We start from the raw sequence: 22,349 nt of genomic DNA on the forward strand, positions 1-22,349 counted from the left end.
AAATGGGCTATTTGGAAGCTTATAATGCGCATGTATGGGGGATTGGACGTCGGATGTTACTGACACCTAAACACCTGCCCAATCAACATATTAAAAACGAACCTGGAATCCATGTTTAGGAAATCCAGGGGAAAAAAAGAGTTAAACTTCAAACATTTGCATTTCTCACTTACAATTTCTAATTAGGTTGCCAAAACATTATGTAAACAAGCAAAACCTAATCTTTTCTATAGTATTTTGATTACGAAACGTGAGGGAGAAACTAAAAACGCCTTTTCGCATTCTGTATAATTATTTTACACCATCTAAGGGATATTATGGTGAATTAAACAGCAATTGTTGGCACATATAAAAGGTGTGTGGAAACACCTAAAACTTCCAGGTGGAAAAGAACAGGTTGGGAATTACTGCCAGAAATCTAACTGTTGGAGTATTCAAGACATAAAACAAGCCAGGGGCCTCTCCCATACTTCCGTTTACTTTTTCTGTACTTTCTTCTTTATATGTTCGGTCAATGAGACCGTTATCTCACTCTGAACTATTAAAAACACAAAATTGCTCAGGGAATTTGCCAAAAAAACATGGTCTTTCATCCTGAACTATGTACCAGTGTCAAAGGCATGTTATGTTTTTTTTTACGTTATAGCCAGTAAATCTAGGAGTTGTTCTTTTGTACTATGTCAAGATGTATCTTTGTATTTTTTTTATATCTTTATCTCTTTTCAAATGGCTTTGTAAAAATCCTTAACTTCTAAATAAAGAATTAAAAAAAAAAAAAAAATAAAGAAGCCAGGGGTGGATGCAGATCACCAGGCTCCACATGTAACTATAATCACTTGAGTGGATTAGCCCATTAACCTAATGTGGTCAGATTCAGGGTTAATTTGGTTATATTATTTATCTATTTGGAATAGATTCTTAAAAGGGGTTTTAAACCCTCAGGGTTTTTCACCTTAATGCATTCTATGCATTAAGGTGAAAAACCTCCTATGATGCAGCTGCCCCCCAGAGCCCCCCTTTTATTTACCTGAACCTGGTCTTTCCATCGACAGGGGGACGAGCACACCAGCTCCCGCCAGTGTCTCGTGTCCTGATTGGATAGGTTGATAGCAGCGCAGCCATTGCCTCCCGCTGCTGTCAATCAAATCCAATGATGCGGTAGCCGGGGGCGGGGCCGAGTTCTGCTGTCAATAGACTCAGCAGCAGAACATGAGAGCGCGCCCGCACGAGAGCCGCGTGGAAGAGCGCCTCTCCAACGGGCCACACGAGAAGAGGAGGAGCCAGGAGCGCCACTGAGGGACCCCAGAAGAGGAGGACCGGGGCCACTTTGTGCAAAACCAACTGCACAGAGGAGGTAAGTATGACATGTTTGTTTAAAAAAAAAAAAAAAAAAAAACACACACACCTTTAGATATCCTTTAATGTCAGAGTTATTCTGCTAGATTTTGGAAAAAATGTATTTAGTCTAAAAACAATCTGTTTTCATTTGGCCATGTATGGGCTAACATCAACTTTTAAAAAATAAGATATCCTGTTAGATTTGGAATGTCTGAGATAGTAGGGGTAGTCATGCATGGGCCGCATTCGTCTATGATTGCAGATTTCATATGACCCTTTATGTACTTCCAAGCACAATTTCCTAGTTTGACTCAAGAGTACTTTTAAATCTATCACATTATCGGCCATTTGATCATGAGGGAATTGCAACCCAATTAAAAGGATGGTCATAAAGTTCTTTGGCTCACACCAGTGATTATGCAAATTATATTATTATGAGGTGATTAAACGCAAATTGAATGTATAAATGGCTCTATCTCATGCTGGAAACCAACAGCAATTCTCAGCCCCAACACTCAGATCCCTGCACGTAAGGGTGACATCTCAACCTGTTAACAGGCCAGTAAAGCACAGAATGAGGGTCAGTTTATTCTACTCGCCAGTCTCTTTGTGTTAATACAGTGATAACACTCCATAAATTTGTGGTAGTCTGTATCTAGTAGAGGAGAAACTTCACTTTACATTCCATCATAAAGAGAATGCACTTAACGGGCCTATTAAACCTCTACAGTGCGTCTGTTCCAAGCAGTTAATTGTTCCTGCTTAGACAGCACTCCAAGAAAGTTGTATGACCTTCAGCTTCAGGTCCGGGAATGACAAATCCTTTATTAACAAGCACCCATCGTAAGCACATAGTAGATCAGCCGTTTTGTGGTGGTGGGGGGGCCCATTATTTGGCTTCAGAATGAAAACAGCACCATGAATAGAATATGAATGACAGATTTGCTTTAAAAAAAATGTTTTTCCCATTTCTGGTACATAAAGAAACAATCATACCTTCTTATTATACGGGTGCATCTCAAAAAATTAGAATATCAAAAAAGATAATTTATTTCAGTTATTTAAATTCAAAAAGTGACACTCATTTTATATAGATGCGTTACACGCACAGCAATATATTTTAAGCATTTGTTTCTTCTAATTTTGACGATTACGGCTTACAGCTATTGAAAATGCTAAATTAGAAATTAGATTATTACATTAAACATTAAAAAAGGATTTTTAATACAGAAATGTTGGCTTACTGGAAAGTTTGTCCATGCACAGCATTGCAGAACAACAAGTTCCACGATGCATTGCAAGCTGCTGACAGTTACAAGCATGACTCCCAAAGGCAGAAGCATGATAGGAATTGTAGTTCAAAAGCTGGAGGGCCACAGGTTGAGCGCCCATGATGTACAGTATAGTATGCACTCAATACTTGGTCAGGGCTCCTTTTGCATGAATTACTGCATCAATGTGGCGTGGCATAGAGGCGATAAGCCTGTGGCACTTCTGAGGCATTATGGAAGCCCAGGTTGCTTTGATAGTGGTCTTCAGCTAATTTGCATTGTTGGGTCTAGTGTCTCATCTTCCTCTTGGGTCTTGGCAATACCCCACAGATTCTCCATGGGGTTTAGGTCAGATGAGCTTGCTAGCCAATCAAGCACAGTGATACCATGATCATTAAACCAGGTATTGGTACTTTTGGCAGTGTAGGCAGGTGCCAAATCCTGCTGGAAAATTAAATCAGCATCTCCATAAAGCTGGTCAGCAAAGGGAAGCACAAAGTGCTCTAGAATTTCCTGGTAGAGGGCTGCGCTGACTTTGGACTTGATAAAACACAGTGGACAAACACCAGCAGATGACACGGCTCCCCAAATCATCGCGGCCCGTGGAAAATATTGCATTTCATTTGGAAATCAAGGTCCCAGAGCCTGGAGGAAGTGTGGAGAGGCACAGAATCCAAGCTGCATGAGGTGAGGTTTCCAGTCAGTGATGATTTGGGGAGCCATGTCATCTGCTGGTGTAGGTCCACTGTGTTTTATCAAGTCCAAAGTCAGAGCAGCCCTCTAGAGCTTCTAGAGCACTTCGTGCTACCCTCTGCTAACTAGCTTTATGGAGATGCTGATTTCATTTTTCAGCAGGACTTTGCACTTGCCCACTGCCAAAAGTACCAATACCTGGTTTAATGATCATGGTATCACTGTGCTTGATTGGCCAGCAAACCTGCCTGACCTAAACCCCATAGAGAATCTGTGGAGTATTGTCAAGAGGAAGATGAGAGACACCAGACTCAACAATGCAGATGAGCTGAAGGCCACTATCAAAGCAACCTGGGCTTCCATAACACCTCAACAGTGTCATAGGATGATTACCTCCATGCCACGCCGCATTGATGCAGTAATTCAAAAGGAACTCCGACCAAGTATTGAGTGCATACTGTACTGTACATGGACATGCTGTTCATTAAGCCAAAATTTCTGTATTTAAAAATCCTTTTTTTTTTTTTTTTTTATTGGTCTTATATAATATTCTAATTTCCTGAGATACGGAATTTTGGGTTTTCACTAGCTGTAAGCCATAATCATGAAAATTAAAAGAAAGAAATGCTTGAAATATATCACTCTGTGTTTAATGAATCTATATAATATACAAGTTTCACTTTTTGAATTGAAATACTGAAATAAATTAACTTTTTGATGATATTCTAAATTTTATGATATGCACCTGTATATACCTAAAGCAATTTTTGTTCTTGGACTTGAACTTAAAAAGTAACAATTTGCAGAAATGTTAATGGTGCCCAAGTAGTACTCGGAGAAATCTACCCTTTGTCTTAAATTTCTCCTAGAATATATCAGTGTATGGCATGCTTAGGCAGTCCTGTGAATTTAGCCTCATAGCTGTATATCTTCAGTATTACATCTAAGGCACTGCTGGCTCTGAAGCCTGCTAGTGTCAGATACAGAGTAGGGTTTGGTGATGTTATTACTTAGATCCTCTCTGTACACTTTGTGGGGGCTCTGACAAGAGGAAGCAAACTTCTACCAGTACCAAAATGGCCACCTGGACACAGACACAGGGGAGAACAATGCATGGTAAGTCAGCAATGAGTGATCAGCTGCAGGCAGACTATAGCCAATAATGGTGACTAGTGCTTTGCCCTCTGCTTGCCTATATTTGAGCACAGCTTGCAGATGTCAGTTACTTTTTAAAGGAACAGGTTTACTAAAGGCCCCCCCAGCCCTCAACCTAATCTAGTTTCATACCGCCCCGCCTTCACCCATATTACCAACGTCAGTAACCTCCTCCAATGTTTACAATTTTCTTTCTGAAATTTACAGCGCTACCCTCACCTGTGCAGGGATTCCCCATAGACTTAATGGAGCCATACCCATGGGCAAACTATACACTATGGGGAGTTACTGCACAGGAAGGGTCAGATAAGCTTTAGGAACAAAGTAAGCACCGCAGGAGGCCGGCATTATCAGGAAGAGTGAGCACCTGGACTGGGGAACTTGAAGTTTACATTAGGTCATTAGGTTAGGGGGCTGGGCGAGGCTGGAAGGCTTTATAGAATACCTGAACTTAAATATTAAATTTTGTGCAATTTTGGATAGGATGGGGAAGGCGTAGAACCTCTCACGTATCATCATCTGTGGATTCCAGTTATCTTTACTTGCTCCGTCTTTAGAAATTGTTTTGCCAAATAAAGTGAGTGTAAACCTCCTGGATTTTTTCTTTAAAATAATAAACATGCTATACTTACCTGCTCTGTGCAATGGTTTTTCACAGAGCAGCCCCGATCCTTCTCTTCTTAAGTCCCCTGCTAGTGCTCCTGGCCCCTCCCCCCACGAAGAGCCCCCATAGGAAGCCGTTTCCTATGGGGGCACTTGTGTGGGCTTGCTCCCAAGCCGGGCTGCTTGTGTCTATTCAGACATATAGCACAGCTCAGCCCCGCCCCCCGCTCACAAGTTTGTGGACAAAGCTGTACCGAGACCGCGTTCAGGTGAGTATTTAGGAGGGCTGCGGGGAGAGCTACAACTAAAAGGTTTTTTACCTTAATGCAGAGAATGCATTAGGGTAAAAAAAAAACCTTTTACCTCTACAACCCCTTTAAGGCACAACATTGAGAAACAATGGTCGCTTTTGGAATTTTTGGTTCATAGCATGGAAAATTTAGCTTAACATCAACAAAAGGAAAGTAGCTGTGTAAGTAGGGCCAAAGCTCTTTTGGCCCTACTTCTCCAGTGGGTCACAGGGGTGCACTTAGTTCTGCATTCCTGTGACCCAGATTTAGCTGACAGTGAGCTAAAATCAGCTGATGTCTCTTAGCCGGTCAAGGCCCTAGAGCAGGCATGCTCAACCTGTGTCCCTTCAGCTGTTGTGAAACTACAAGTCCCTTGAGGCATTGCAAGGCTAACATTTACAAGCATGACCCCCAAAGGAATGATGGTACTTGCAGTTCCAAAACAGCTGGAGGGCCACAGGTTGAGCATCCATGCTCCATAGGGATCCAGACTTTAATGTCAAGATCAACCCAGATGCCTGACTGGCAGCTGGCTCAGCCTCTCATCGTGTCTTCATGAGCCTGAGCCAGCCACTCCTGTCCCCTCCCCACTAGTGAGCACTGGAGTGGCAGTGTAGACAGTCACCGGTTCTCTGCTCATTGAAGACTGAGAACTTAGCAATAAGTGCTCTTTGATCACTCAGTTCTCGGTCTTAGGGTGGTGGGGATCAGATACAGTATAGGACTGATGCTGCATCCACCTAGGGGAGTATGAATGTTTGTTATTTTGAAATGCCATACGTCTCTTTTGAACTGCTGACCACACTTACTTTTTTCTTGCTGCAGTAAATCTGCCATTTCTTTTCAGCTGGAAGGGCAAACATAGCTTCCCTGTGCTTGTCTGTGAGGTCCAGTTCATCCTATAAGCAAGATAAGGAAAAACATTATTCACGGAAAATGCTGCAATACATTAGAAAACAAAATCAGTATGAACCCCCTTCAATAGCTGGACTTATTCACAAAACAAATGAGGGCAGAGGAAGTAAAATTGAAAATTGGGGTGTTGAGCTACTACCGCCAACATTTTAAGGATTCATGCACACTGGGCTTAAAAAATGCCGCTTCTACAGAAGTTTTGTGTTTTTTTTTCTCCTGAATGTAGAAGCAGCTCAATGTTATCCTATGTGTCCATGTACTCTAGGCAGTTTAGAAGCATATATTTCAAGTGGAGAATTTAGAGGCAGGAAAAAAAAACAAAAAAACACAACAATCCTTCCCTGCTTATTTCAGAGGCGTTTTCAGACAGAAAAAGGAGGAAAGGCTTTGGGGAAAAAAACACTTATAAAAGCAAATGCCCATGAACTCTCCTAAACTCTTGTGCTATACGAACTATTAGGAGAATTTTTTCTGCCGCTTTTCTGCCAGAGGTTCTGGCATTTTTTGCTGCTCCTAGTGCGCATGGACCCTAAAGCTCTACAAAAGCTAATAAAAAAAAAATCTACTGAATCCTCCAGGATGTAGCTTGGTTTTCCAGGTTGACAAATGACAGACCATTTTTTGTCTACTGTAAATGAAGTGCAAATCTGACAAGCTTAATTTTATTACTCTTCTACAACTGAGATACTAGGTGGGCTAAACTGTCCCCATCTTCCATCAAATACCTTGCTTGGTTGAGTGTATCTGCCAAAAACACTTTTTTCAAGAATGACAAAAGCAGAAAGTATATAAAAACAACACTCTTCCTCCTGCTAAGTGTCTGAACAAGATACTATCACAGCATTTGGGGGAATTGAGAAATCCAACGTTGCCCATCAAAATGACGGAAAAAAAAGCAACATTTTGCTCTGCTAAATTACAAAAGATGTGTTATCTTTTTGCAGCGAGCTAGACTTTTCACTTGGCTATATGGAATGTTCCTTAAATGTACCATGAAATATGAAACAAACGTTGCACAGCAGAACGAGTTTCCTTTATTGGGACTATGATACACATAGCGCCTTTTAGATCCCACTATCAGATCTTTAAACACAGTCTACACCAACACAGAATTATTTCTGAATTGCACAGATACTGCAGATAATGACTTCTGCCTATGAAAATATACAAGCCTGTATTCTTATAGTTAAAAAAAAATTCTGGAACAATTTTCTTGTTAGCAGACATTTTAAAGAAAGCTGAAAAGGCTTCTGCAACTAGTCTGCAATACAGAACATGGTATTAGAACTATTCTAGGTGGGACGGTGAGGTCGATGCCAGCACTGCCGCAGGGAGCCAGTCTCTGGTCCATTACTTTGGTGGGATCTCAGCAAGGTTATTTCAGCCACATACAGGTCTACTTTACAAGACCAACCAACAAGTAATATTGCGAATTCTACCTACGAAGAAAAAAAAGAGCACTGTGTTTTAGTAAAAGTCCATTCCGTCTGACTTTTCTTTTAAAATTACCTTGTACTTTGCCTATGTTGTACAAAGTAACAGGTTTACTTACTAGCCACTCCTCTCCTATACTTACAACGAATGGCCAAGGGTATATTAACATCCCTCCAAATTATTGTATTTAGCAGTTACCAGTGAAGGATACTGTAACCTTACAGTATACAAAGCAAATACATTTTAGGCAATTGTGTTCTAAATAATTGAGTTTTGTGTGGAGGTATTTGAGTGGCCCTATTATACAACTCTGCGGTGAACTGGAATTCCAAACGTGAGCCAGGTCTTTTCACCCAAAATCAGTACCTGTCCTCAAATGCTCTACAGGCCGATGGAACATAAATTTCTACAGATACACTCCAAAATATTCGTGGTAGAGTAGAAAAACTGTTACAGCCCATGGTTGAGGTTTGAAACAAAATCACTTGCCAACCGCGCCAAATGATAGCTACAGGGTGGCTGGCCAGTTCTGGGAGGCCCTCGTATGACGTTCTCTCATGATTCGATACGTTCTCTCAGCAGCCACTCCGGACACTGCTGATTACAGATTGAGGTAAAGAGTCAATCAATGGCTCTTCACCAGGTGATCAGCTGTGTCCAATCACTGTTGATCATGATGTAAACAGAAGGCGGTTATTGGCACTCCTTTCCTCATGCCTACAGCATAAGGAGAGGAAGGAGAAGAGAGACAATAATAGACTTGTAAAAGGGACATAACCACTGATTATCAGTTTTCAGTGCAGCCCCACCAGTGCCGCCTACCAGTGCCAATCAGTGCCGCCTACCAGTGCCACCTCATCAGTGCCGCCTATTAGTTCCCATCAGTGCAGCCTTATCAGCACACATCAGTGAAGGAGAAAAATTAATTGTTTGCAAAAAAACTATGAAAAAGTTTGGGGTTTTTTTTCAAAATTTTACGGCCTTTTTTTTGCTTATTTATTTAGCAAAAAATAGAAAAACCCAGTGGTGATTAAATAACTCCAAAAGAAAGCTCTATTTGTGTGAAAAAAATTAAACATTTAGTTTGGCACAGTGTCGCATGACCGCACAATTGTCATTCAAAGTGGGAAAGTGCTGGAAAATTTTCCTGGGCCGGAAGGTGGTAAAAGAGCCCAGTAGGCAAATGGTTAAACAGGGATCTAGTCCTCTCTCGCCTCCATGTGATAACATTCAAGTCTAGCGATTGGCTTCTCATCTTGGGGAGGTGGCATTTTGTCCCCATACCTATAATAGGGTATTGCAGACCTATTCATCACTGTTTCAGGCTGCATTTGATTGGGACTGCAGCTTTTGCTCACATTATTCTCTGCAAGCTCCCTCTCCTGTTCCAGTGGGAGTGGACAAGGCTACAGTGGGCTCTAAAAGACAGGTACTGTATGTCTACATTTTTTACAGGATCAGATTCAGGAACATAGAGAAAGCAAATATGCTAGCAATGAAACAAGTTCAGAAAGCAGAGTAGCAAGCTCTTGAGACGTATAAAAACTGAAAATACGAGGCACTCTTCCAGCAGACTGTGTAACCTAAATAAATTCAAAAGGTGAAATTTTCACGTTTAACCCAAGTATATATTTATACACTTATAAGAAACAAACATTTTAGTATTCTGTCTAAGCAGGTGACTCTATAAACACCAAAGACCTTTGAAGCCACTTAATCTGCCAGCTGCTTGCCTCCTTTACACATGGCAGGTAAACATAAAACAGAGGACTCCTAATATTGATTACCTGCGCTTGGCCCTAGACGCTTGTCTTTCATTTGCCGTATAAATTAACAGCAGATGCCTGGGTGCAAAGCCGCTCTTTTGAAGTAAGAATAACACCATCATTTGCTCTTTAAAGCCAAGCTGGTAGATATAAATCAACATCAAACAAATCCATATACCACCAGCCCTGCCCTCCCACTCATATTAAAACTGAAAGTCGACAAATGCCCTGTATGTTACTGTTTCAACAGCGACTTTATGTTCCAGCCCTGTAATTATTAAAGGAAAACATGCAATTTTACTTTTTTATACTCAGTCTGGAAGGTTACTGTTAAGAAAACATGCTGGCTAGAATTTAGGAGTTAAATAGTTAAATTTAGTTTTATATGATCCTTATAAAAAAAAAAAAAAACAAAAAACAAAAACATGTACGCTTTAAACCAACGCAATTTGAAATATAATAATCTACCAAACAAAAAAGGAAAAAAAAAAAACAAAACAAACTTGCTCCAAGGAACTCTGTCTGATTAGCCTGGGTATTTAATTTAAGTATTAAAGACGTGATAAATGAAGCGCACAGGCCTCCAGACATATAGTCAGCAACAAAATGAATCAGTAGCCACTTGTTTTCAGGGAAAGCTGGTACTTAAAGTGGGAGTCCGGTGACTAATTTTTTTTTTTTTTTTTTTAGGTCATTGAGACACTTTGCTAACCCCAAAATAATACTCACAGTTTGGGTGTAATAGTTCCGCTTCTGTTTTCATACTGAAGAATAACTTTAAAAATGTGATGCTGGCTGTTTCCATCTTGCTTGTGGGCATGTGAAGCCCACAAGCATTGATTTCCTGGATGCGGTGAATGCTGTTCATTCACAGCTTGTTCACACGCATGATCATTGTTCCGGTGTTCTGCCGAGAAAGTTCCGCTCGGCGGATTAGTTCCCCCCTCTACTGCGCATGCACAGTAGAAGCCGGCGGAAATAGCCGAAGCGGAACAGCTGAAAATCAGCTGTACACGGCGCCTGTAAGAGGGCCCCTCGCGGGCTCGCTTCGCTCGCCACGCTTCGGGCACGGCCTCGCTGCGCTCGGCACTTTTAGATTCCCCCTCTAGGTCCACTTGGATAGTGGGGAAGGAACCTGGACCCAGAGCGCAGGCGCCGTGTACAGCTGAGTGAAGCGTTTGAGCTTCGGCTATCTCCGGCGGCCGACAGTAGTACGTACTGCGCAGGCGCTGCGCCTGCGCAGTACAGGGGGGGAACCTATCCGCCGAAGGAACTTATTCGGCAAGACACCGGCACTGAATCTTGGGAAGCCTGACACTAAGCTCCCAGGAGACAGTGCGGCGCCGGTGAAAGGCAATAAATACACCTACTCCCATGGGAGGAGAGACAGGAAGTGCCACAATAAAGTACAATATAAAGGTAATTACAGAGATAAAAAATTTTTTCATGCAGCATTTGAACATCTATGCAATTAACTGAAGGGGGTAAGATTAAGTTAAAAATTTGAGTGGAACCCCGCTTTAAACCAGTGATGGTCAACTTTCTTTATATGGGGGGCCACACGTGCGGCCCCCCAACATCACCAAGCCTCACATAAAATTCAGTGAATATTCATCATCAAAGGCAGCAGACACACAACATGATATAGCCAAAGACTATGGGCATGATATAAGAGAAGGTCAGAGACTGCGGACATAATACACAAGATGGTCAGAGATTGTGGACATGATGCAACAAATGGTCAGAGAATCAGACAGGTTATAAGAGACTGTCAGACTGTGAACATGTTTATAGGAGTTGCTGGAGACTGTAGACATGCTTCAGGAGACAGTCATAGGCTGAATACATATTACATGAGGCTGCTGAAAATCACTACTTTAAACAGGGCAATAGGGAAACACAGATTGGTGCCTGCAAGGGTATTGAGGACCAGCTCAGGTTCACAGGTTGGGCATCAAGAATTTAAAGAGGAACTGCAGTCTGTTCACATAATTTGTAATAAAAACCTCTTTGTCATTCTGAAGCTACCCTCCAACCACTTTGCATATTATTTTATATATATACTGGGATTCTGTACTTGCCAAATATGCTGCAGAAATCTCCCTCCACTAAGTCTGGTTGCAGCCATTTTAACTGTGGGCAGCTGAAGCTGCTGCCAGTTCACTTCCTGGATTTACACAGAGGCACACCTCCAGCTCTGCAGCCTTCATCGGCCCTCTTATGACTCATCCCCCCTCCCTTCCTGCAAACTCTCACAAGAGTGAGAGAGAGAGCTGTGCATGATGTCCTAACCCTAGGCTAATGACCAGACAAGAAGGAGGAAGTGGGCTGTATAAAGGTATTTACTGGCAGAAAAAAAATGTTTTACGATCCAAAGTTAAAACAAGGGCAAAAGTTGTAATAGATGGAATGACTGAAGGTTCGCTTTAAGCCCTTAAAATGTTTATTGATCTATCCCAGCCAGGCTGTTAACACCTGTACAGAATGTTAATATTTAAATACAAGTAATAAGAATGAAAAGGTAAAATGAAAGGTTCGGGCCCTTTACCATGCGCATTACTCCATGCACATCAAGGTGAAATATTTGTGAGTTTAAAGTGCATTAAAGAGTTACTGTCGCCCTGCCCATTAAGGACAGCAACTGGCACTCACCTTGCTGGTGATCCCCCTTTGCAGGCAGTGATAAGACCCAGCGTTTTTGGTTACAGAGGAGCGTGTGACAACCTCTGTGGTAGCGCTTAGGTGTCATAGCCAACTGCTGGACCCAAGCACTGGCACTAGGCAGAGGGATTGACGTCACTGCTCCCCCTAGACAACCCTGGGGATTTTAGGGCTGGCTGTAAAGGAAAAGGAGAGGCAGAGGTACACAGGCAATGTGAATATCACTGCGTTGGGGGACGTTTTAAGCAGACTCGGTGACTTTGCCTTCAATGAGAAAGATGACATTTCCTCTCTAAGGCAGCCCATCTATTTTGAATTAGCTGCAAATGCAACCAAAAACTGGACCACATTTTTCTGTTTACTGGGTGACGAAGGGTGAACAATAAAAACTAAGGAGCCACAGTGTTCCAGTGGTGTAGATATTTCACAATCAAAATTAAGGGACAATTAAAGCAAATTTCAACAATTTGCAAAACCTGTGACTGTCACTAACAGGCAAATACCATGATGACCTAAAATTCTGTCTTATTAAGTATATACAGAAAGGGGAACGAAAAAAAGAAAGGGATACTTGCTAAGTATCCCCAGGTCGGACTTTAAAGGCAAACGAAACAAATAGCAAAGTATAGAAAAATAACAATGTTTATTATGAAAATACAATACATGAATAGAGCATTCAAAGGTTAAAAATCATGTATAATGATACAGAGTATACAGTGAGCTGTTGTGTATTGACGTGTTTCACCGTTAGGCTTCTTCAGGACACAATCAAGGTATTCAAAGATAGTAGAGGAGAGAAAGAATCTCACTGTCTAGAATAGAACATACTCGTTTTAAAAAAAAAAAGAAATTCTGGTAACCATAACATACATATTACGATTAAAAAACGCTTGCCTGTTCAAAAGGAGGGGGTCGAGGCACAGATGGACACAGAAAATCAGTGGGGGAGAAGTAAAGAAAATTTGATATATAGATAGAGATATATAGAGATAGAGATAGAGATATATATATATCTCTATCTCTATCTCCCATATACAAAAACTCTTATGGTCTATTCGCAGTTGCTCCCCATTTTGTGAGTTTGATTTCAGTCTACACAGCAATTACTGGATTTATCACATAACTGCAGAAATCAATAAGACTGAGGAGTTAAAACAACTAGGCACAGCCATTATAAAACATCTAATATGCTGTGTTGCACTTTATGGACTCTTGTGTATTGTTTTGTTTTCCCTTTTTACAATGCCTGTGTAATGTATATTGAAGAGGATGTATGATTTAATGTCTCCTTCCTCCAATACAGGTCTATATTTCCTATCCTTTCTCGTTCTCTGCTATGGTTATATGGATAGGTCCCAAAGCCGGGGATACAGGAAGTAACAATCAACACTTCCTGTTCCATGTCATGTCCTTTCTTAACTGAAAAGCTGAAGTTATTCAGTCATTACGCACACAGAATACACTGTGTCCCTGGAACGGTGCCCACATGAAAAACAGTACATATTATCACAACAGCTAATTAAACAGTGGGGGGGGAGGATGTCCACAAATATTCACAATGAACAAGTTGGCAGACGTTGGCAAAAAAAATACAGCATTAAAGTAACTATGTGTCGTTTCTAGCCAATGCGTGTACAGCTTGCACAAGGTTTATAAAGGTTTCCTTTTGCATTAAATCTAATATTTTAAAAACAATTGAGTGTTAGAAGGAAGAGGGCACCACCAAGGTTCCTTCAAACACTATAATGCTAACCCCATTGTTAGAGAGCAGCCTCCAAGGACTCAATCTACGATGATGTAATAGACAATCAGTAGAGTTCAGCGCTCCTACAAATACTTAAAAACAGGCTGGTAGGGTAAAGTGAATCTAAAGTACATTTAAAAAAAAAAAAAAGTTGATAGCAGGTACAGTTACATGGTAGAAGAGATTCTGTACTTCTCTTCTGCCATTAAACCAGTTACCCTTCCTGCTCCCAAGATTTTAAGAGAACATGGACTGCCATGCATGTACACTCCATTATACTATTGTCAGAGTGGAAAGTCAGGATGAAAGAGCTCCCAGGGGAATATGCGAGAGTCCACTCATTCTTTTTCAATTAATGGAGAAGACTCACTGAGAATCAAGACCTGGAAGAGCGAGAGAAGATGGCAGCATTGGCGACAGAGGGATGATGTTGAGTGCGGACAATGCATAGCTGGAGAAGGGCACTTTTGGAGACAAATCTGCCATAATGTGCATGTATGCTGCATACTTCCACATTTTTAATGAAATGCTGTCAGGCCGAACTCCTCTAGTTTTATACTCTAAATCAGGGGTCGCAAGACTGCAGCCTTTTGGTTGCCTTTATCCAGCCCTTGGGGAACTATTCATCCCACCCATATGAGACACTATTCTGCCCTATGGCATCAAAAATGGGGCATAATTCTTGCCACCAACATCAATAATGGGGAGGCATTTCTCCCACTGACACCAACAATGGGGCATTATTCCTCTTCCGAATACCAAAGATGGGACACCGTTTACTCCCACTGATGCCTGAAAGTTTTTTAATCCCGCTGGCCACATTCTGGCCCCCTAAAGTCTGAAGAAAAGTAAACTGGCCATTTGTTTGAAAGTTTGGAGATCCCAGCTATAAACCAATGATGTAAAACAAGTGGCCATATCAGGAGTAAAGATTTATTTGACTGTAAACTTTCTCCAAATCAGTGACTACTTGCCATATGTGTGAGTTTGATTGTACAACTAGTTAAAGTAGACTTTGCATGAAAATGCAAAGCCCGTTTATCTTAAAAAAATAAAGCACACCACGGCTTCGGTTCACTTACTCTAAAGCACTGGTGACGTCACTGTGACTCACCAGAGGATACTGGGAAAGCTCAGGAGAAGATACTCCAGCACTGTGCAGGAGGACATTTTTTATAGGATTTGGGATCCACGGCAATCCAAGCAGCCTATGAAATAGATCAGTTATGTTGCTCTCACCTAGACAAGCATGGCAAAAAATTGGGGGTAAGGTATTTTTTTCAAAACTATTTTTTATATCTCTCCATTAGCTTTTTTTTTTTTTTTTTTCTGTGAGATGTGTGCTTGCAACTCTTGCTGCTAAAAAGGAGCAGGCATTAAATCACAGGTTTGCTTTAAAAGTAAAAGAAGGGCCAAAGCACTTTTAGCCCTACTTCTGTGAGTCAGAGGAGTGCACTTCCTTCTGTACGCCTGTGACCCGCATTCAGCCAATAGCAGGCTAAAGCCCACTGTCGGTGGATGTCACTGAGCAGGTCCAGGCTCTGGAGAGATCTGGACTTTAAAGTCGAGATCAACCCAGATTCCTGAGCAGCAGCTGGCTCAGGCACTCAGTGCACCACGAGAACCTGAGCAAGCTCCGGCTTCCTGCACAGCCTGGTGCTCCAGTGAGTGGTGGAGAGGCAGAGCAGAGAGCTGGTGACTGTCACCGGCTCTCTGCTCAGTGAAGACTGAGAAATGAGTGATCAGCTGTCATTGATCGCTTGGTTCACGGTCTTAGAGGTGGTGGGTGACAGATGCAGCATCAGACCATCGCATTGGACCACCTAGGTGAGTATGTATGTTTGTTGTTTTAATTCCCATACTTTTCTTTTAAGATTTATCACAATTACAAATTCTAAGGGTCTATTTAAACAACCCATCTTGTTTATATCAAAACAGGTAGTGCTTAAAACAAGTGCAAATTCAGTTGATTAAGCAAAACAAATCTAGGAAAAATCTGACAGCACCTGGCCACTTTTCAATCAGTTAAATTAGCAGTTACATTGGCAGTATAAATATGGAAAAACATTGTTCTTAGTTTACTAGGGTCATTGGTTCGCATCTCAACCATGGTACTACCTGCCTGGCTGCTTGTTCTCCCTGCATGGGTTTCCTCCGGGTACTCCGGTTTCCTCCCACACTCCAAAGACACGCTGGTAGGTTTTTTGGCTCCTGTATAAATTGGCTCTAGTATGTGTATTATAAATGCGAGATAAGGACCTCCAATTGTAAGCTCCTTGAGGGCAGGGAATGATGTGAACGTATAATATATATATATGTAAAGCGTTGCGTAAATTGAGGGCGCTATATAAGTACCTGTAATAAATAAATACATTTACAGATAATATTTAGCATGCTTGCAGCTGTCCTCAGATCAACAGTTTTGCCTTTCAGAAAATACTCATTTCTATTGGTCTATTGGTCAACGCAACACTGAACATCTCTCACAGAAGGCGCACATCACTGTACCAACCATACCTCGTATAACTGTGATGATTGCCAAGTGGCATTTAACAAGAATGGCAATTCATTGCATGAGTATTAAAGGGATTTTTTTTATAAAAACCAAAATGAACAAAAAATGTTTTAACTGGAAAGAATGCTGTGTAAAAGGGAAAGAGGTCTTCAGTATACCAGCCAATCAGATTATTTCATTTTCTAACCTGCACTCAAAAACGACATCTGGACTTCTTGGCTGACTATGAATAATACAATCCGAATTTAAAATCTTCTTTAGATCCACAACCCACTATTTATGAAATGAGCATACTGTTTAGGGAGTCCCGATATTATAAAGTTTTGGTAAACATGAGGGACATTGTACCGAGATTGCTCAGACTGGAACATATGTGGCCAACTTATTTAATCATAATCACTACAGATCACATATACTGTAAACCCCCAACTTTACTTCTCTTCATCCCATGATATCTGGGCACGCTCATTCCTAGCTACAGAAACATTATCACGTCACCAATTGGCGTCTACATGTGAACACAACTACATTACAAGCTAAAAATATACCATGTAGTTAATAGACATGCAAATGTTAAGCAAACATGGAAGCATAATGGTAAAAATGACTCGGCATTCTGACGCTCTCTTGCAATGCAAATAAGAGACTGTGCTGTGGGGTAATATTACAGGATGCAGCACCATGTTACTCATTATTGCCAGGAAAGCTGTATAAACGTCATCTGTATTCAGGATCCCAGAGTCCAAACAAGAGTCTTTTGCATGACAGTCTCTTTCACTTAATATATCCTGCTGGATCCTGAGTCAGAGGTTACTGATAGACAGATGTCTCACTGAAAGTGATGGGCAGTGAGGCATCCTTGAACCCCTTTCAGTTGCACTAGGACCTGCTGGGCTGAAACCCGACAAAAAATAGCAAATGTGTTGTGTATATTTTATTACCATTTGTTTAAAGCGGTGATCTCCAAACTCCTTGCCTTGATACAGCCCTTGAGGCACTACTGACACCAACAATGGGGCATAATTCCTGCTACTGACACCAACGACAGGGGCACCATTTCTCCCACTGACAGCAATGACGGGGCACCATTTCTCCCACTGACACCAAAGACGGGGTACCATTTCTACAACTGGCACCAACGACGGGGCACCATTTCTCCAATGACGGGGCACCATTTCACCCATTGGCACCAACGACGGGGCACCATTTCTACCATTGGCACCAACGACGGGGTACCATTTCTCCCATTGGCACCAATGACGGGGTTTTACTGATGCCAAGACAATTTCTACTCTCACCAACCATTCTGGTTCCCTAAAGTCTGAAGGACAGTAAACTGGCCCTTTGTTTGGAAAGTTTGAAGACCCCTGGTTTAAAGGAATGCAAACAAAGAGCATCAGCACTAGGGGCATCATTTTGAATCCCAATAAGGACAGTACCTGCATGGAGTTTGCATGTTCTCCCTGCACTTGCGTGGGTTTCCTCTGCATATTCCAATTTCTTCCCACACGCCAAAGACACGCTGATATGTTAACTGGCCTTAGTATGTGTATGTATGCATAGGGACCCTAGATTGTAAGCATTCTGGGGGCAGTACAATATACGTATTTAGCACTGAATACATTTTGGCAATTGTGTGTATAATATATATATATATACATATACACACGCCTGTAATAAATAAATATGCAAATACAGGCTTTTCAAACAATCTAAAAAAAACTTTGTATGATAACGGGTATTTCCAATGCCCAAATGCTTCAAATTAGTTACATAGGGAGCATTTTGACACGGGCATACATTTTTAGAGGATCAGAATTGCACTTTTAAAAAGTTACTAGCAAGGCTGTAATGGTACGGTTTTATCCACTGCAGCCAGTTTCCAGAGAGTCTCTCACATGTGGGGAAGATGGATGATTAAAGTCTGTGCTATGGAATTTGCAATTTCCAAAATGGGTCCAAGTAATGATTGGTGGCTCTGAGAACCTTCATTGTACTCTCTTGTCTGTCTGCTTAAACTACCAAATCAGACTGACACTTGCCAAACCTACTTGAATCTAATTGGTAGCTGTGATAAAGTTAACATCGCTGAACTTGGGTCGGATACCCAGTGGGTGTATTTGTGAATAGCTATTCTGCTTTACAAACAGCAAAGGCGAAGGTGTTCCCAGCTCACTAATATAGGGTGAAACAAAAGGTGAACTGGTGCACTACCACTATACCAGGATGACAGACTGAACAAGTCATGAGAAGAACATAGAGGTTGTCATTTCCTCTCTGTCGGAAACTGCAATTTAAAAAAACATCAAACTGACCCTCTGGGTTCTATACTGTGAATCACTGACCTAGAACAAGCATGCAGATAAAGACATCTCGCTTTTCCCTGACTGGTTATATACAATACATGATATAAAAAAAAGGCAGAGTACGTAGGGAAAGGTCCACCTACCACCAGCTCTGCAAACATAGCATCAAGCTCCTCAATCGGGGGAACGGGCAATGCCGGCTCCATTGTCTGCAGGGCAAAGCTGCTGTCATTTCGTAATCGATACGTAATCTCTGGATGCTCATTACTCCGAAAACAGCAGAAAATGAAGGAGATCCCTCGGTTACTTCTCTTCCGCGGCGCCATGTCCCAGAGATTCTAGGAGCAGGTTCTACCTAAGAAATCCTAAAAAAAGAAAATGCATATTAATATTTCAGAAGTAACCTTCAAACTGATTTTAAAATAAATATACCAATAATCTCAGCTATGTATCTGGAAACCTAAATAATAAATAGCCCCCCCCCCTTTTATCCTAGGTCTTGCTTTCATGATTGTGCAGTGCATTCTCACCACACAACATGTAGTTAAGTTTCTGTGCAGAGTTTAGCCTTCTGTGGGTGCAGGTTGTTTTTTTTTTTTTTTTTTTTTTTTACTAGCAGAACCTTACTGGAAAGACCTAAGATAGTTCTGTTTCTCTTGCAAACCTGGAAAAGTTGCACTCAACTGGACTTGTTCTGTACAGGGTTGAACATTATTACCCACTACTAGCAATAGCCTAGGAAAATGAGCACCTTCAAAATCTTCACTCTTGCATATCATTTAAATTTGGTATGGCTCTAGGTGGAAATACGGAAAAGGTACATTTTACAATTAGATTGAGCATCACTGGTGAGAACAAAAATGCACCAGTGGTGGGTCACCAGTACATTCTGCACATTTATTTTTTATTTATTTATTTTACTTATATAGCGCCATCAATTAAGAAAGTATTGACAACACTGCATTCAGCAAAATGAATCAGTACAAACAAGTTAGTGTATAAATTAAAGACAGATTTTAGGTATGGCAATTTTTATAGTTTGGACCAACGGACCTACTATACCTGTAGGATCCCTATAGAATCTGCTTCTGAGTTCTGTGCTGAGCGACTGCCTTGCTGCATTGTGAACACAGGAGGTCTTCGGCTTGGCATAGACACCATTTAGAGATCACTGCATTCTGATTGGACAAGGTGGAGCTATGAGGTCATGCTCTCCACCTCATCCAATCAAAGAACGCTTTGCATTCATTGAGAAAATGCAAAGAATTCTCTGTATGGCTCCTGTGCTGATCACACCCCCCTCCCCCCCTTTCGTTGCCTCTTCTCAAGGTGGAATAAATGTGGTTCTGCTAATCTATCCTCATCCTCCTATCTATCCTCTTAATCAGTTTGGTTGCCCTTCTCTGCACTTTCTCCAGTTTTCCAATATCCTTTTAGTGAACTACTACCCAAAACTGAACTGCATATTCCAGATGAGAATTTACCAATGCTTTGTAAAGGTTTTAATCTGATTTGCAATGAAATGAATGAAATGGGCAGCAGAGTTGGTTTTTATAATCATTACAGCCAATGATCTTATTTCAAGTGAAGGTTTTACGACAGTTGAATAGCCTTAAAGCAAACTTGCAATCACCGAGTAGCTCATAAACTGCCTGTATGATGCAATAGCGAGCACCTCTGCACATTGCCACCATGATTTTCTAGAATGCCCTGGGATTCCTCAAACCCTGAGGCATCCTAATGGTGCATATATCAAAAAAGGGGAAAATAAAAGGGAAGTGGGACTTTAAATGAAACACTTGGTTGCAGAAAGGTAGATAGGTGAAAAAATATAAAAAAATATAAAAAGTTTTATTAATTGCCATCCAAAATAGACATCCATAACATTTGATTACAACAATAATAAATATACATTGATACATGGTATAGATTCATAAAAACAGTATCATGTAGAATGGCAATTAATCATCCCTCCAGAATTCACCAATATGGTCATTATAAAAACAGTAATGCACCGTAAAACTTGCAAAACCCATGGTCTTGTTGATCCTAATAAGGGTATTAAATGTAAACTTGGTATTGTGGTAATATTGGAAGTAAGACGTATGGCAGCTCTACGCGTTTCGTGGCTAGAGGGCCACTCGTCAGGAGCAAGCACAAGATATCTCTATAAGAAAAGGATGAAGTATTATGGTAAGGTAGGTGAGTATAATAATGGGGTATAAAACCCTCAACTCAATTAAATTACCTGTTACTAGAGGGTATCAGTATGGTCGTGGTGCGAAAGCGGGGTACCAAACTCTCCGGGTAAATGCTCCCAACCGGGAGCCGCGGCGGACATATCATCCAAGATACCCAGGTAGGCGTCGGCCAGAGCAGGCACAAGAAGGCAAGGCAACCTGGGGAGGAATGGAAGATATTCCATATAACCTGGACAGGAATGGATGGGGGGGGGGGGGGAAACATTGTGTGAGTGAAGCCAATTGGAGGGCGGTGGGGAAAGTGAAGAACTGGCCAGTGAGGCCTAACGGTGGGTAGGAAGAGAAAGGGAGAGGTGAATGATGGTGATAACCACCCATCAGAAGTGAGACGTGCAAATCAGGGGGAAGGTGAAAGTGGTGAGGTAGGGAAAAGGGGATATGTTAGTGACTACTGTGAGGAAGACAAAGAAAAAAGTGATGAGGAGAGATGAATTACCTGAGTGAGGATGGCTGAATGCAGCAGCCATGTGTGCTGTTCAAGTATGAAAAGTGAAGGAAGCCTTGTCAACCGGCATCCGCCCTAGGGACGCCCATATGGGCGCCGGGACGATGACGCCGCCGACGTCACGCCAGCGCAGCAGAGGGGGGGATGGGGGAAGACCGGCGGCAGGAGGAGTCCAGCAGACGCTCAATCCTCCGCCATCGGAGGTTCCCCGTTATGCCCGCGAGCGTGGTAACCACAAACATGGGCGGGCCCGCGCTGAGTGCGCGCCGCACGTCCAGTCTGGGATGCGCAACGTTGACGTGCAGTGACGGCAACCAAATCCTCCCAAACCTAGGGGGGAGGGGCCGCCAGGCACGTCACGGCTCCCGGAAGTGGAGAACCAGCCGGGCAGCAGGCAATCCCGACTAAATTCACATCACCTCCAGAACTGAACCCAGTAGGAGTCAGTTGATGTTGAAGCATGAATGGGCAAAAGATGATGAAAAATTAAAAAGATAGGTACAATTAGTAGGCAATAGCTAACATAGGAATTGTACAAGGATCAAAAGGATTGCACATGGGGAAAAGGGTTGCAAAAAAAAAGGGGAAGTGAACCTGATGTAAATGGTACAGCAAACCAAGTGTTTCCATCCCTATGAATACTCAATGAATGGGGTTGAAGGGAAATAAATAGGGACTTTGAATGAACAAATGGTTTGGTAGAACACCATTGTTCCATCCCTCGGGACTTTATATGAAACTGTGGCCTGGTAAGGCTACAAGTTTCCATCCCTGTCATGTATCAAAAAAGGGGAAAATAAAAGGGAAGTGGGACTTTAAATGAAACACTTGGTTGCAGAAAGGTAGATAGGTGAAAAAATATAAAAAGTTTTATTAATTGCCATCCAAAATAGACATCCATAACATTTGATTACAACAATAATAAATATACATTGATACATGGTATAGATTC

The 22,349-nt window shown here is 41.7% G+C and overlaps 1 protein-coding gene across 5 annotated transcripts in view; it reads right to left on the reverse strand.

Annotated features, from left to right (window-relative positions):
• DAAM1 (dishevelled associated activator of morphogenesis 1) overlaps positions 1-22,349 on the reverse strand; it is a 295,359-nt gene that overhangs the window by 128,301 nt on the left and 144,709 nt on the right. For all 5 annotated transcript variants that reach the window (XM_073609934.1, XM_073609931.1, XM_073609932.1 and 2 more), the window contains 2 exons: positions 18,835-19,056; positions 6,160-6,249 (listed from right to left, as the gene is read on the reverse strand). In XM_073609934.1, the coding sequence (XP_073466035.1) occupies positions 6,160-6,249; positions 18,835-19,017 (273 nt within the window). In that variant the 5' untranslated portion in view covers positions 19,018-19,056. The remainder of the gene's footprint in view (positions 1-6,159; positions 6,250-18,834; positions 19,057-22,349) is intronic.

This window comes from Aquarana catesbeiana, linkage group LG13 (assembly GCF_042186555.1).
Source record: "Aquarana catesbeiana isolate 2022-GZ linkage group LG13, ASM4218655v1, whole genome shotgun sequence".
Taxonomy (NCBI): domain Eukaryota; kingdom Metazoa; phylum Chordata; class Amphibia; order Anura; family Ranidae; genus Aquarana; species Aquarana catesbeiana.